The 17,179-nt window shown below is 42.3% G+C and overlaps 1 protein-coding gene and 1 pseudogene across 4 annotated transcripts in view; one reads left to right on the top strand and one right to left on the bottom strand.

Annotated features, from left to right (window-relative positions):
• ABHD6 (abhydrolase domain containing 6, acylglycerol lipase) overlaps positions 1–17,179 on the top strand; it is a 43,976-nt gene that overhangs the window by 20,204 nt on the left and 6,593 nt on the right. For all 4 annotated transcript variants that reach the window (XM_032458198.1, XM_014559396.2, XM_006184821.3 and 1 more), the window contains 6 exons: positions 8,014–8,170; positions 9,531–9,644; positions 10,983–11,115; positions 13,599–13,756; positions 16,741–16,795; positions 17,007–17,107. In XM_032458198.1, the coding sequence (XP_032314089.1) occupies positions 8,014–8,170; positions 9,531–9,644; positions 10,983–11,115; positions 13,599–13,756; positions 16,741–16,795; positions 17,007–17,107 (718 nt within the window). The remainder of the gene's footprint in view (positions 1–8,013; positions 8,171–9,530; positions 9,645–10,982; positions 11,116–13,598; positions 13,757–16,740; positions 16,796–17,006; positions 17,108–17,179) is intronic.
• Positions 6,752–7,606, bottom strand: LOC106729633 (annotated as a pseudogene).

Genomic DNA, 17,179 nt, shown 5'->3' with positions numbered 1-17,179 from the left:
TAATCCCCAGAACCTGAAAGTAAATGTGGTGAAGTATCACTCCCATGGTTACGTTATGTTACATACAGTTGACCTAAAGACGGGAGATTATCCAGTGGTCAATAAACATGCTTAATTTCATTGGTCCAAAGGGGTATTCAAATTAAAACCACAGTGAGATGCCATTTTCACACCTACTAGAATGGCTAAAATGAAAAAGGCTGACTGACAAGTCCAAGTATTGGCAAGGATGTTGTACTAGTTTCCTGTGGCCACTGTAACAAATTACCATGAACCGTGTGACTTACGACGACAGACATTTACCCTCTCACAGTTCTGAAGGCTAGAAATATTAAATCAAGGCCCTGGCAAGGTTGATTCCTCCTGGAGGCTCTGAGAGAGGGTCTGTTCCATGCCCCTTCCCTAGCTTCTGGTGGTTGCCAGCAGTCCTTGGCATTCCTTGACTTGTAGATGTGTTAGTCCAATCTCTACCTGTCTTCACATGGTGTTCCTCCTTCTGTGTGTTTATGTGTCCTGATTTCCTCCTTCAAAAAAGACCAATCATGTTGGATTTGAGGCCAGCCCTAATCCAGTATGGTCTCAACTTAACTTGACTACATCTACAAAGACCCTACTTCGAGGGGAGGGTATAGCTCAGTGGTAGAGTGCATGCTTAGCATGCACAAGGTCCAGGGTTCAGTCTGCAGTACCTCCATTAAAATAAATAAATAAATAAACTAAATTACCTCCCCCCACAAAACAAAAAAGATCATTTTTTTTTAAAGATTTAAAAAAAAAATACCCTATGTCCAAATAAAGTCACATTTACAGATTCCGGGTGGACATGAATTTAGGGGGGATACTATTAACCCAGTTCAGATGTGGAACAACTAGAATTTCGTATATTGTTGATGGAAGTGTAAATTGCTTCATCTGCTTTGGAATACTGGCAAAATGACTCACTGATTTCACCCAATAGGAATGTGTATGAATATTGATCAAAAAACATATACAGAAACACTCCATAGCAGCTTTGTTCATAATATCTCCAAACTGGGAACACACCATGCTCATTACTACTGTAACAGGTAAATAAATTGAGGTTTAGTCATGTAATTATTCATACAATGGAATACTATGTAGCTATGGAAAGGAAGAAAGTAGTGCTGTATTCCACAACATGAATGATCCTCACAAACATGATATTGAGTGAAAGGAGTCAGATGCAAATAAGAATTTATTGTATAATAAAGTTCTAAAACAGGCAAATCTCTCCTGTTTGAAAGTGAGGTAGTGATTACTTTTAGAAGGTAGGAATGGGGAGAGACATGAGCTGGGTATCTTGGATGCTGGTCATTTTCTAGACCCTGATGTGGGTAGCAGATACTGGGTTCCTTCACTTTGTGCAGATTCATCAGGCTGTACACTTACAGTATCTGTACTTCTCAGTATGATTTACACTTCCATTGAAAGTTTCTCTAAAAAATAACAATGAAAGATTTAGAGAAATTGGACCCCTCGTGTACTGCTAGCAGGAATGTAAAACGATGCAGCCACTTTGGAATAGTCTGGCAGTTCCTCAAAAGGTTTTTGAGCTACTGTATGACCCAGAATTCTACTTCTTTGTGAACTGAGAATACCCAAGAGAACTGAAAACATATGTCCACAGAAAAACTTGTGAATATATGTTCATAGTGGTATTATTCCTAATAGCTGAAACGTGGATACAACCCAAATGTCCATCAGCAGTTGAATGGATAAACAAATGTTGCATATCCAATAATAATGTGGTGTTATTTAACCCTAAAAAGGAATGAAGTACTGATACATTCTGTGACAATGATGAACTTGAAAACATGCTAGTGAAATAAGCCAGACACAAAGGGCCACGTAGTGAATGAGCTCTTTTACAGGAAATGTCTAGAATAGGCAACTCCATAGAGACAGAGTAAATTAGTGGTTGCCAGGAGCTGCACAGACAGGGAAGTGGTGCGTAGGTGCTAATGAATGTGAGTTTCTTTCTCTTTTTTTGTGGTAAGTATATGTAATATAAAACTTATCATTTTAACCATTTTTAAGTGTGCAGTTCAGTCAGGTTTCTTTTTAGTGAAAAGCTTGCAGAATTAGATAGTGGTGATGGTTGCACAACTTTGTGAATATACTAAAAACTCCTTGGTTGTACCTTTTAAAAGGGTGAGTTTTATGGTGTGTAAATTATATTTCAGTAAAAAGAACTGTATATTCAACATACTAGTCATTAGGGAAATGCAAATCAAAACCACAATAACATACTATACACGTTAGGATGGCTATTATTTTAAAAAAAGACAAACAGAAAATAACAAGTATTGGTGAAGAAGTAGAGAAGTTGGAACCCTTGTGTTTTGCTGGTAGAAATGTAAAATGGTACAGCTGCTTTGGAGTTTAGTGATTCCTCAAAAAGTTAAACACAGAATTACCATACAATCCAACAATTCTGCTTCTGGATATATACCCCAAAGAATTGAAAGGCATGCCCTCTACCATTGAGCTATACCCTCCCCCCAGGAACAAGACCTTTTACAGACAGGAATTCAAACAGCTACTTATATACTGATGTACATAACAGCATTATTTACAACAGCCAATAAAATGGAAACAATCCAAATATCCATCAATAGAAGAATAGTAAACCAAATGCAGTACATACATACAATGGGATGTTATTCAACCTCAAAAAAGGAATGAAATTCTGATATAGGGTACAACATGAGTAAACCTTGAAAACATGCTAGGTGAAGTAGGCCAGACACCAAAGAACAAATATTGTATGATCGCACTTATATGAGGCACCTAGAATAGGCAGACTCAGAGAGAAAGCCAGTAGAACAGAGGTTACCAAGGGCTGAGGGGAGAAGGGGAAGAGGGAGTTGCTGTTTAGTGGGTGTGGAATTTCTATTTGGGATGATGAAAAAGCTCTGGAAATGGATGGTGATGACGGTTGATGTACAACATCATGAATATATTTAATGTCGCTGATTGCACACTTAAAATGGTCGAAATGGTAGATGATAGGCATAATTTACCACACACAAAAATAAATGTGTAAGTACTTTTCTTCCTATAAACTGGAGAAACCAGACTTGCAGGATGAAGGGTCTGGACCCTGGGAGGCCTTTCTCAGAGAGGAACGCCATGGAGACTCCTTTTTGGGGCTTCTCTGTTTTGGTCAGTAGAGCCTTCAGTGACTTCTGTTCCTGAAACAGGAGCAGTTCAACTTTTGCACTGCGACTGTGTCTGTAAAAGGTCTTATTCCTGGGGGAAGGGTATAGCTCAGTGGTAGAGTGCATGCCTAGCAGGCAGGAGGTCCTGGGTTCAATCCCCAGTACTTTCATTAAGATAAATAAAAACCTAGTTACCCCCCCCCACACACACACACAAAATAAAGTCTTAGGGAAAAGAAAAAAAAGGTCTTTTTCCTGAGACATTTGTTCATCCCAGTTTAACTCTTCTTTGTTTCTGTTCTGTAAGCTTGCAGCTATTTCTAATCTCTAACTTTGTGATGTTTATGAACTAGAAGTAAGTTATTCTCTATTATTCTTTTTTTTTACTTTATTTTATTTACTCTTTATTTTTTCTTTTTTTTAAACGTTTTTTATTGATTTATAATCATTTTACAATGTTGTGTCAAATTCCAGTGTTCAGCACAATTTTTCAGTCATAATATTCTCTATTATTCTTAAACCGAAGAAGTTGAGTTTGTTTTCCCATCTGAGCCATTGGTCTTTTATCATTTTTTAGCTGACCTGGCAGCTAAAGGAGTCTTCTTCCCACTCTTTCATTGAGAGGATCATTTGGAGTTACTGATACTCATTCTCTAGCTCCTTGTGTTTGAAACCTCGGTAATATTTTCCAGTGGATGTACCAATTAAATGAAGAACGTGGCGGAGGACCCAAGAGCTCCACCTGGTGCGAGGAAGTCCTCAATTCCTGATCCTGGTGCCAGGCTCCTTTCTAACCCCGTCTCCCTTCACTTTGGGTTCAAGTCACCCCTGGTTCTCCCCCAGTCCTGTGCCTCTGCCATGCCCTCCTCAGGGCACATTTTTCTTTGACTCCAGCTAATCTGCGTTGAGTACCCAGGTGCCTGTTCAAATGTCACCTTTTCCACAAGGTCCTTGCAGCTCTCCCTTTGAACTCATCCTGTACTTTCTGTTAGAGCTGTAGAGAATTTGATTATGAAAAGGTAACACAGAGAAAACAGAAATTGCCCATAACCTGTCACATCATTTTCTTCGGTTCCTCTTGTTCTTACCACCTCTCTTTCCCCACCTCATCTATGTATAGTTAAAAAAAAAAAATCTTTTTAACAGAATAGGAGTCAATAATATAAAAAAAGTTGGGTCCTATTTTTTCACTTGACATTACATCCTGAACATTTTCCTGTGTTACTGGATATTTTTGAAAACCTCATTTTTAATAACAGTAAAATATTACATTATCTGGATATCTTATAATTTACATAATACATTTTCTATTTACGGACATTCAAGTTAGTACCGATTTTTTTTTTCTAATTTCAGTAATACTATCTTGGACATCTTTAGAAATTTTTTTTCAAGATTTCTGCTTATTTCCTCAGGACAGATTATTCCTTGAAATATAATGACTAGGTCAAAGAGCACGACTTTTTTAACGATTCTTGATGCTTAATGCCAGATTGCTTTCTAGAAAGGTTGAACATTATAACTGTTTGTTTGTTTTTTAAAGCACTTTTCTAATGTAGGAGTTCATAAAAAATATACGTCTTGTGATTTTCATTTCTCTCATTGTTAGTCAAGTTGAACATATTTTCATTTGTTAGTCATTAATATCTCTTCTACTCTGAGTAATCCTTTTGCTTATTTTGCCCAATGATGATTTGGGGTCTTAGCATGGTTCCTATCAATTTATACTTTTTTTTTTAATATATCAAGGATATCAATCTTATGGCTGTCAAATTTGTCACAAAATTTTCCACAATTTTCCCTTGAAGTTTTGGCAGATGATGTATTTGAAGGACAGCCTTTTTTTTTTTTTTTTTACTGTATAGAAACTACCATTTATTGGATACTTACCATGTGTTGAGCATTGAACAAAACTTTGTAGTGGACTATCTCATTTAATCTTATCCATATCCTCAGCAGAGTGCAGCATTCTCCCATATTATAGGTGAGGAAATTGAGGTTCAAGATCATCCATCAGTAAATGAATGAGCTGGGAGATGAATGAGTCAACAAATTCATGTCATGTTTCCATGATTTAGAATTTTGAAATATGCGTGTTTTGTCATAAGAAGAGCTGCTAAGCTAGCCAATTTTATTATATTTTAATGTTTGAATAGGCAATGCATTCATTGAAAAAATACTAAAAGGAACGTGAGAATTCTCCCTCCCACCGCTGTTCCCTCTCCACCTGCTTCTCTCTGTATTTCCCACCTCAGCTCCGGATGTTCTTCTTCACAGTGTCGTGTACACGCTGCCACACGTTTTGTATGCGGATACAAGTAATGTGAATATACACTCTCACCACTCTCTCCTGTTACTTCACACAGAGGTTTAAAACTGATCAATTTAAGCTATTTGCTGTTGCTAGACTTGGCTACCTCTTTGGTGCAAAGTATACCACCAAGTGAATCTCTAATTGAGTTAAGTATCTCTCATCTCATGCAGAGAATTAATTTGTTTAGATGGTAATTTCACATTGAAATCGATTTCAGGCCAAACTCCAGCACTGCCAAGTCTTATGTAACCATCAGAAACGGAGCTTTCAACCAGCTGCCATATGTTGTAAGGAATGAAATCAGAGAACTGATGCAGATAATTCTTAAGAAACGAGTTCTCACTCTCAAAATCTCTAGGGAAAATATATTTGGGGCACAGGGGAGGATATGACCTTTATTGGGTTTATCCATCATAGTGGAAATAACGTCTTTACAAAATCAAATGTTTGTTACCATAAATTCTGCATCACAGTTAAAATCTGAACAGTTTAAAACAAAAACAAAAATAGTCAACTCAAACAAAATCCAATACTTGAGAATCAATAGCTTCTTTGACGCCTCAGTATCCCTTACATATGGTTAAGACTCTGATGGCCAGTCCTGGTGTCTGAATGATTCCCTGGATCCAGCAAGAGGATCAAGTTTCCAAAGCCCCAAAGACCAAAGGGTAGCACCCCAAAATATGGACTCATTTTCCACTCCCCCTTGATAGGTCAAGCAGCTGCCAAGAACAAAAGCTGCATCTCCCAATACCTGGCAAACAAAAGCAGTCCTGCCTCACAAGTTGATTTCTTCCCTGAGGTGCCGTTAAGTGTGTATGAGGAGAAGCTTCGAGAACAATTCAAGGCGCCTCTGTCCTTCTGTGAGACTGGAGAGATTTCACGAAAGAATCTGGATGTCGTGAAGGAGACAATGGTTCGGGCTGAGGAAGCCACTGTTGAGATTACTAGGAAGCTGAGGAAACAGGAGAAGAAACACTTGAAGAAGGAAATGAACGGCTGGCTGCAGTTCCCTGGCGTCTTCAGAAAACAGCAGCAGTTTCCTGGGAGTGCGAGGAGCAAATGCAAGACTCAGAGAGAAGGGAAACCAAAAGCCCAGGAGGCTCCTCAGGAGGATGGAGTGGAAGACCCCTCTGTCTCTTTCTCCAAACCTCAAAAACAAGAAATCCTTTCCCAAGGAGGAGCAGGTTAGTGGCAATCTTGAAGAAACAGCTGGCAGTGGAAATCTTCCCAAGAGGAAGAAATCTTTCCCCAAAGAGGAACCAGCCAGTGACCCTGAAGAGTCTGGAAACAAGAGTGTCCCCAAGAAAAAGAGGAAATTCTCTTCCAAGGAGGAGCTGTCAGCAGTGGACCTGAAGAGGCTGCTGGCAGCAAGAGCAGCATCTCCAAGGAGAAGGAAAAGTCCCAAAAGCTATGCCAAGAAGATGAGAATGGACATTTCCCTGGTAGGACATAACCACAGGAAGATTTCCCAACCCACCCCCTCTATCTCAATAAAAACAAATTCACAGGAATGAGTGAATGAATGAATAAGGTTAAGACTCAAATTCAGAAATTTGGTTGGTTGGAAAGCTAGTAAACTTCCAGCTTGCTCAAATAGAATTACAAAAAGGCAAAAGAGTGTTTCTCACAGAGATGCAGTCCCTGGAATCCCTGACACTCGACAGCTGTGAGAGTGCACAGAATCCTGAGATAATAAGGAATCCAGGCATCTGTTCGATAGTCTCCTGTTGTCCTTTCCTTCCATCCTGAGCTTTGTAGAGGTGTGGAATGACACCACCTCCAGCAATTGCAGCCTCAGTGAGAGAGTCCAATTCCTCATCTCCACGAATAGCAGGCTGCAAATGACGAGGGGGAACTCACTGTACCTGTAAGTCTTTTGATGCATTTCCTGCCAGTTAAGGCACCTCTTTATTGAGGTCCTCCAGGATGGCTGCGCTGTACACAGTGCACTCCCACACTCATGCCCACACTTCCACAGCTGCGCGGCCCAGGTTTTAGCTGTCGATGAACATGGCCCCCCAGGAAATGCGAGCCAGCACTCTCTGCAAGGGGAAACTGTCTTTGTTTCGGCCCTTTCTGAATGTTTCCCAGCCTTAGCGCCAGCCATTTCGAATTCTACTGAAGCTCAAACAAGCAAGACAGAGGAAGGGCTTAGTCAGATACCCAGTGAGATCCTACTGCCTGCTGCCTCTTTGCACTGCGGTTCAAACTGTTAGAAATATATATTAACCAAAGATGATTATTATGTGTCATGCTTCTTAAGAAAACACACCCTTTCCTCTTAATAGACTGATTAGTAGTGACATATATACCAGAATACGCATTTAAGGAGCTTCCTGGAATGGTTTCACACTGTGGTCCTCACGGGTGAAGCACTGGAGGATTCGAGACCCGTGTGGAGCAGGAGGGCTGGGAGAGGTGTTCTTACCTTGAAGTGAGACTACAGAGAGTCCTCTTCCTGGAGCCGCTTCTCCGGAGCTCGCTGACCCTTCTGCCTGTGTTTTTCCTCCCCAGGTACTGGCGGAGGGCGCTGGGCATGCAGGTCCGCTACGTCCACCATGGCGACTATCAGTTCTGCTACTCTTTCCGTGGCAGGCCTGGCCACAAGCCTTCCATCCTCATGCTCCACGGATTCTCTGCGCACAAGGATATGTGGCTCAGCGTGGTCAAGGTGCACTTCTAGATTCTTCCCTCTGCAGAGGGTGCCATTCTGGAAAGAAAAACGTTTCTACTTGGACACAATGTCATCAGCGGCGGTAGAAAGCAAAGGGAACTGTGGCTCAAATCATCCTAAAACTAATGCAGTATATTATTCAGATCTTTTTATCAGACAAAATTTATTGAGTTAAATGCTATTTGTAAAATCTGTGCCTCACAAACCGTTTTACCTTATGCATATTTCTTAGGGAAGGTTCTGACACTCTGCTTCATCTCAGAACTGTCATGACTATCAAGATGCAGCTTTTAAAAAATCATTTGTTCTTTTCTACTCCCAAGTTTCTCCTCTTCCTTCCCCTCCTCCTCCTCTTCCCCTCTCCTTCCCTCCTCCTTCTATATCTGCTTTTTCTTTTTCTCTTCCTTAGCCTTTAAGAGAAACAGTCTTGATCTGGCAGCTTCTAGGATAGTTTTCCAAATCACTCACTTTCTGTCCTGTTTTCCTTGGTTGTGGCAACTTGCTTTACTTGGTAAAAGTGAACAGCTGGTGAAGATGGGGCTGGGAGAGGTCTTGGGAGGGAAGCACCCCAGGCTCCCACCTCAAGCAGGACCATACCTGAATGATCCCGGGTATGAGCTACACCAGGAGGAAAAGGCTCACACATCCTCTAGTTACTTGTGTTGTCATTTCCAGATTCCACTGTGAGGACAGTTATCCTCATGCCTTAATGAACCTCTCACTCCCTGTCTCCATCTTTCAGATAACTGGATATTTGCTTATTGATAACTGATGTTTCCCAGTTTCCTGGTCAAAGTGGCACATATTTAAATGGAAGAAGGTGTTAGGATAAAAACACCCCAGGACTTAGACCTTAATGCAGAAAAGAAAAGTTGAAACCAGAATCAGGGTGATCAGACATAGTTCTTAGGCAGAGCATTGCTCCTGGGCCCTGCAGCTGTCCAGGACTCTGGGAGGACAGAACCATCCCTTACAGCTTCAAGTCAGTGACTGCATGACTGAAGTAAGTGTGGAAGGGGTAAGGGAAAGGAGAAGGTTGTAGTACCTGCCAGCTAGTGTCAAGAAAGAGCAAAAGATGCAGGCCTGCTACCCTGACCTTTGTCCCCCTTCTCCAGTCATCCCCCAAGTCCCCTTCCATCTATATGTTAGGCTTTGGGGGCCTCTGCTTCCTAGGAGGCTGCTGGCAGTGCTTATTCACGTCAGATGTTACTAGGGTAGGACACTGGGTGGTCCAGGCTCATAATTGCCTAGGGGTAGCTATCGAGGTCACTGGGTAAGTGGGGGCATCCTCCCCAGAAAAGTGGGCAGACATGTCCTGCACACCACATACTGACTCTCTGGGCCTTTGTGTCCTTAGTTCCTACCAAAGAACCTGCACTTGGTCTGCGTGGACATGCCAGGACATGAGGGTACCACCCGCTCCTCTCTGGATGACCTGTCCATAGACGGTCAAGTCAAGAGGATACACCAGGTAAGTAGGAGGCTCCACCCAAAGTTGCCCAGATGGGTTTTGCCCACTGTCGCATGCCCAAGTCTGGAGAGCAGGCAAGAGCGTTCCATTTTGACTCATAACCAGTCTGCATTGCATTCTGTCTGCAAGTAATTTCAAACAAAATGGCAGCCCAGTGGTATCCTTCGTCAGCTTTGGAGGGCCAGGGCTTATTGCAGACTGTTCTCCTCTAAGCCTGTTGCAGTTGTTTCTGAAGAAGTGCGATCTCATTCTGTGATATGCAGTTGTTCCTGACAAGCACTGGCTCTTTGCAAAAGGAGTTTAGAATTTCTCAAGACCATTGTTTTTCCTGGAGTCTGTTTTTCTGCATACCAGCTACCTGATGACAGCAACAGCCCCTCTGCCTGGTTGTGGGGGGTGGGGAGGATGCTCTTTGCATTTTGTTCTGTTTTAGTATCTGTCTTCAGCCCCCCCCGTCTGGCTGACCTTGTTTCAAGGTCATGGAGCTCGGGAACCATTTCAGAATTTAGTGGTTCATAAGTTTCAAATTGACATGAACTGTTTCCCCCAGGCAAGGATATTTATTTAATGTCTGCTCTCTCCCTCCATTAAACTATGTATTTTGTTGAGGTCAGGAACCTTGTCTCTTTGACTCTTTGCTGTATCTTCAGCAGCTGACCGTAGTTCCTTATACATACTAGATGTTCAATAAATATTTTTTAGATGAATGGATAGATGGGTGGATAGTTGGTTGGATGTTTGAATAGATAGAAACTTGGATGGATGATTGGATGTAATGTTGGATGGACAAGTGGATGAATGAATGGATCGGTGAATAGACAGATAGTTATATGAATGGATGGTTGAGTGGATGGGAAGGGCTGTAAATTAGGGCAAGAGTCAGCCAACTATGGCCCGTGGGCTGTATTTGTCCTGCCAACTATTTTTGTAAGCCAAGTTTTATTGGAACACAGGCACACTTATTCGCTTACATTTTGTCTTCAGCTGCTTTTGTGCTACAGAATTGAATAGTTGTGACAGAGGTCATATCACCCACAAAGCATAAAATATTTTTTCTTGGGAACTTTATGTAAAAGTTTGCTGACTCATGAATTAGGGAGATCTTTGTTGGTTTTATACTTACAAATGACCCCTCAGTCACTTCTGCCAGGTAAAGAGAGGTACCTGCATGCCACAGGGCTCAACTGGATAATGGATCCAGTAGACTTTCGGATCCCTTTTCATCAGTAGCACTTCACAGTTGTCTTTTAAGGAAGTACAGAGGTTTTCTGCTCTGTAATCACCTTTGTTGTTGTCTGCAGTTGTATAACCAAGCCCCCTTCTCATTTCCTTTCCTAGTTTGTAGAATGCCTGAAGCTGAACAAAAAACCCTTCCACCTGATTGGCACCTCCATGGGCGGCCACGTGGCTGGGGTGTATGCTGCCTACTACCCATCAGATGTCTGCAGCCTGTCTCTTGTGTGTCCTGCTGGTGAGTTACTAAGCTGAAACAACGCCCTAAGTGACTTGAGCACAGTGGGGTCGGAACCTCTAAAGAAGCAAGTGGCAATGTCTGCTGTGACTGTTTTTTTAGAATCATCTTTTTGACGTCTGCTTTAGAGATAACTAATCAGGGTTCTTTAGTGGTATAATCAAACAATAGTTGTATAACCATAATCACAACATACTCACTTTTAAAATATAGAGCCAGCCTTTTTCCACAAAGAATTTGAGATGGTCAACTAAAATGTGTATAGTACTTTACAGCATGTAAATACCTTGAAATATAATGATAATGTTAACACCAAACATTTATTGAGTTCTTAGGAGCGAAGCTTTTTATATGGGTTTAATTTGTGCCATAACCTTATGATATGAAGGTACTATTATTATGCCTCTTTGTTTTTTTTTGCTGAAAGCTCAGAGATCTTTATTTATTACAAGATATTTTTTTAAAAAGTCAATAAGCTTTAGTTTCTCTGTTCTAACATGTATTCATGTCAGTTTAAGCTGTACCATATCCCCAGAAATTACGACCTGAAGTTGGATTTTTAATTCTTTTAACATGTCTTCAAACTTAGATTTATAATGTGTTAATGAGAAAAATCTTAATTTTTCTCTCTTTTTCTTTCTCTTACTCCCCTCCCCACCCCTGGTACTTTATTGGAGTATAGTTTATACAAAGTAAATTGTCCAAAGTTTTAGTGTATATCTCAATGACTTTTTACATTTGTAATTATTATCCAGATCAAAATCGTAGGCCCATTTTATACGTGGGAACATAAAAGTAGTTGTGTTAGAGCTGGAGCCAGGAAAGCACTGATCCTGGGCTGTCTGACTCCAGAACCCAAGCTGTGGCTTTTTTGGAAGTCCCTTCGTATTGATACCTGATTTCTATGGCTCAAACTTACTCCCTCCTTTACCTGCTAGAACCCAACCATGAATCGAACTTGTACACCTCCTACCGAAACATAACTAAATTTACCTTTAAAATTTTTTCAGATGTGCTAAGGACATTGAAATGGAAAGCAGGCTCTCAGAGGGTTTTCTCTTCTCCTTTTCCCAAGCACCATGTCTAAAATAATTTGATCTTTTAATAATAGATTTTGAGAATTGGAGGAACAGCCCCTGTGGAAGATTATTAGATTTTTAATCACTTATGGAAGACTTTTTTGAATGGATGTTCATTTGCTCAGAGAAGAGTTTTACACCTGAGTTTCAATTGGAAATTTAGAATTAAATTTGTTTGTATGTGAAAATGAAAAGATAAAATTTTTTTTACCTTTGAAATAATTTTAAACTTAGAAAAATGTTGCACAGATTCTACAGAGTCCCACATACCCTTGACCCAATGCCCCCCGTTCACAGCTCACATTACCACAATAAATTTGTCACAATTAAGAAACCAACATTGGTACATTACTATTAACTAAACTCCAGGCTTTATTTGGATTTCATTCATTTTTCCACTAATGTCCTTTTCTGTTCCAGGATCCAATCCAGGATACCACATGACGTTTAGTCTAGGATTAGTCTTAAAGCGAAAGGAAATAGATCATGTAATCTGTCTCGTGGCATCCTGAAAGCTACATGATTACCCGTGTTAGAGTTAGGGGAATTGCTGAATATAGGGCATTTATAAAGTGGATTTCTGCAGCACAGTATGGCTGCCACTGCTTTTCCTTCTAAATCTAGCTCTTTAGCTAACTTAAATACCTAGAAATTTGCTCGTTGTTGGAAGTGAAAATTGTATCGCTCCTGGATACATACATCAGCTCGTGTGTACTCTCACGTCAAGCTCTAGGGATGAGAAATAATGGTCAATCTCAAAGTCATTCAGTCTCAACAATCGCCTAAAGTTCTCCTGGAGGAAGAGGAACTGTGTGGAGGGCAGTTAACTGCCCCACCGTTGGGAACAGCTGAGAATGGGACTCCCTCTCACTATGTTTTATGTATTGACCCTAAATAAGAGATTACTAAGTGGGTCCAGGCCAGGGGTAGGCGTAGTCAATCACTCTAATCTTGTGTTTTCTTCCCATCACGTGTTTCACCATATCTCCTCTCAACCTTACAGATGTGAAAGGGGCTCAGGCAGGTTGTCTCCTAGACCAATACTTCTTAAACTCGATCCTACATATGAATCCCTTGGCAACTTGTTAAGTGCAGATTCTGATTCAAGAGACTTAGGGGAGGGGCTGAGATTCTGCATTTTTTATGGGCTCCCATTGCTGCTGGTCCACGGACCATAGTTTGAGTAACCAATCCCTAATCTATTGTAAAGAATTTTTTTCTGTGTTTTTCAGAGTGTGGTTTTGACCTTGAGCAAAGATGTCAGTGCTAAATGAAAAGAAATCTATTGCTGAAAAACACCTGAAAAAAGTTAGCTCTGGGCTGATATTGGAGGGTCCCTATATAAAATGGGGTTTCGTAAGAAGGTAGATAGATTGCCAAGCTGCTTTGGTTTGAATCCCACAGGCCTGCAGTACTCAACTGATAATCAGTTTGTACAGCGGCTTAAAGAACTGCAGGAGTCAGCCACCGTCGAGAAGATTCCTTTGATCCCATCCACCCCAGAAGAGATGAGTGAGATGCTCCAGCTCTGCTCCTACGTCCGCTTCAAGGTGCCCCAGCAGGTAACGTGGTCTCAGCAGCAATGTGCCTGCCCTCCGCCAAAGGCATAGGGGGCCAGTACCAGCTTCCTTCATGTGTTCCCTCCTTGTTCTCATCCATGTATTCATTCAACAAGCATCTGTATCATGCCTGTGATGTATCAGGCACTGTGCTTGGGCACCGTGGTGAATAAGTAAGACAGAGAAGGTCCTTGGGCAGACACAGGCCAGTGGGGGAAGCAGACAATTAACAAGAAAACAAATAATTGCAAATTATTACAGGTTTATAGAGAAAATTAAGATGGTGCAGTGATTGAAAACAGGGAGGCAGGAGAAACTCTCAGAAGCCTCTTTGAGAAGGCAGCGTGGACAGAGATGGAAAAAACATAAGCAAGGAGGAGGAGGCCAGGATGACTGGAGCCCAGAGCGTGAGGGAGAGAATGGGTTGAGATGACAGTGGGAAGGGAGGCAGGGGCTAAGTCAGAGATTCTCGTTTTTTAAAAATCTCAGGACCCCTTTACAGTCTTAAGAATTGAAGACCCCAAAGGGCTTTTGTTTATGGAGGTTATAACTATTGATATTTATCATATTAGAAATTAAATCTCAGAAAAACTTAAAACACAAGAATATACAAGCACTTATTAGCCATCAAAATAATGACATTATCCCTCGTTACATAGGCTCTGAAAATCAGTATTGTTTTGAGAGAATGAAAGTGAAACAGGGAGGTGGCATTTAGTGTTATGAAAATAGTTTGACCTCTTGGACAACCAAGAAACACATTGAGAACCACTAGGCTGGGTCATGTAGGACCTTGTAGGTTATGGGCAGGAGCCTGGAGTTTTTTAAAGTATAATAGGAGAACCACGGAAGGATTGTAGGGGAGCACAGACAGAAGCAGATAAATCCACTAGGGTGCTGTTGTGGCTTGGAGATGAGTGTGGTGTAGACTGCGGTGGTAGCAGTGGAGACGAGAGATCTGCGAAGCTTTGGGAGGAAGAACGGACAGGACTTCCTGGCACGTTGGAAGTGGAGGATGAGGGAAGGTGAGGAGTCACAGGTGACTGCTGGTACTTCAGTTGAATAAAGGTCATGTTTTCTGAGTAGAGGAAGGAGAGGGAGGGGGGTTCAGGGGATAGGCTAAGAGCTCCATTTTGGATGTGTTAAGTTCACGTTGCCTATGTGGTCTCCAAGTGTAGGTGTTAAGTAGACAGTGGGAACACAGTGGGGCTGGGGAAGTCTGGTCTGGAGCCAAACAGTTAGAGCCGCCAGCAGATGATGATATTAAAGGTCATGGGTCTAAATGAGGTCCTGTAGGGAGAGTGTGGAAAACCAAGAGAGAGGAGTCCATGCCTGGAGGCCTCACAATAGCAAATTATTTCCCTTTATTGTAGGAAATGGGCCCTGCCTCAGTTGCCTCAGTTGAGAGAATGGGCTTTATGAGAAGTCACGGACATAACTCAGTTAACCGGTGTGGCCCGTCTCTGAGGAAGCACCCAGAATCAGATTCTGCAGGATATTCTATTCATGAAATCCTCTTCTTAGTCATGACATTACGCTGGTCCCCTCTCCGTACTTCTCTCTTCCCAGGATAGAGCGCCCAAAGAAGGTTTTAGAAAATTCCATGTTTTGACTTGTCAAGGACTTGAAAACAAATTGGGAAAAAACAAATGGTCCAAAGTCTTACCCGCCTAGGAGGAAAGGAGCACCCGAGCTCTCAGCCCACTGAGGTCCTAGGTATAGACTGGGTAGGTCAGTGGATGGAAGGAGGCCTGGATAATGCAGGGATGGAGAATGGATGTGTGGGTAGATGCAGAATAGATGGATGCGTGAATTGATGCATCTGTATGCATAGATGATTTAGGGATGCAGAATAGGATGGATGGCTGGATGCTTGGTTGGATGGATGGGAGGATGCCTGGAGACTGCAGGGATGGAGGGTGGATGGATTGGTGGATGCAGGATAGATGGATGCATGGATAGACATATGCTTATATGATTCAGAGATGCAGGGTGGGTGTGTGGGTGGGTGATGGATGGTGGAGGTCTGCATGAAGCAGGGATGGAGGACGGATGGCTGCAAGAAGGATTGATGCATGGGTGCAGGAGAGACAGTAGAACAAAGGAACTGTCTGATGCTGAGCACAGGGTGTCAGAGTTTGCCATTGGTCTCACCTCTAAGCTTCCACTTCCAGAATAGTCAGATTCTGGTCATGCTCCAGAGGGTGGGTTTAGTACAGAGCAGTTATGGCTGGATCTTCCCACCTCAGACAGTGCAGAGGTGGAAGTCAGTGACTCCTGAGAGTGCATGTAAGGGCTTCAGACCATTCCCAGGGAGACGAAAGGAGTGATAGCTGCTAACATGACCCTTGGCCCCTACCTCAAGAACACTGAGGCAGGAGGAAGGGGTGGACTGTGTATCTTCTGGCCACAGCACCTCTCTGGGTCAGTCTCCCTGGTCCAGGAATCTGGCCTGTTTGCATGTGCTGCAGCCTCACAGCCCGCACATAGCAGGGAGGGCCAGGACAATGTCACATAATAAGCACAGGACATTGGCTGGCCTCCCTAGAATTTCCCCAATAGTTTATTTCTTCATTGTTTCAGAGGCTCATCATCCCCAACAGTTAAATTTTTTTTAATAGACCTTATTCCACATTGGATATTACTGAATAATTGCTTGATATTATTACCATCCTGATTGTGTCTCAGGCTAAGCAGAGAATTTCTCAAGGTAAAGTGGCCATCAGGCCATATCGTGTGTATTTGACATGCCGCAGGGGACCTTTGGCGTCACAGTATTATCTATGTTCCTTCCTAATTAGAAAAAAGCTCCATACGATCCTAACTCCCAGTTACGTTGCACACTGCGTCGTGGGAACGTGGAGGGCCAGGCCCTACAAACCTTGACAGTGCTGTAAATGCTGGGCTTCACTTCCTTCATGGTCCCAGAGCCATGCAAGGCCTGAGGAAGCAAATCTGCCTTCTGACTTTGGGTTGTTTATCCTTAGATCCTGCAAGGCCTGGTCGACGTCCGCATCCCTCATAACAACTTCTACCGAAAGTGTAAGTAGTCCTGAGTTAAGCTTTCGAGCTTGTGGCGAGTGAAGCTTTATGGGTGGCTGGCTCTTACGCCTAACATTTCTGAGACTTTGATAGTTTTCTGAGGCCCCTCAAGAGAGAAGCGATGGCTTAGACTCAGATATTCTCTGTTCTCTACGGTGGTGTCCACAGCCCAGCCCAGCACGCGCTCACTTTGTTTTCCTTCCCTGAAAAGTGTTTTTGGAAATCGTCAACGAGAAGTCGAGATACTCCCTCCATCAGAACATGGACAAGATCAAGGTTCCGACGCAGATCATCTGGGGTAAACAAGACCAGGTATGTAGCGTGTCTCTGGGGCCACCTGTGCCCGTGACAGCAGCCTCGGAGGAAAGGCCAGTGGTCATTTAT

This window comes from Camelus ferus, chromosome 17, assembly GCF_009834535.1.
Source record: "Camelus ferus isolate YT-003-E chromosome 17, BCGSAC_Cfer_1.0, whole genome shotgun sequence".
NCBI classification, from domain to species: Eukaryota; Metazoa; Chordata; class Mammalia; order Artiodactyla; family Camelidae; genus Camelus; species Camelus ferus.
This window is presented reverse-complemented; position numbering and strand designations above follow the sequence as displayed.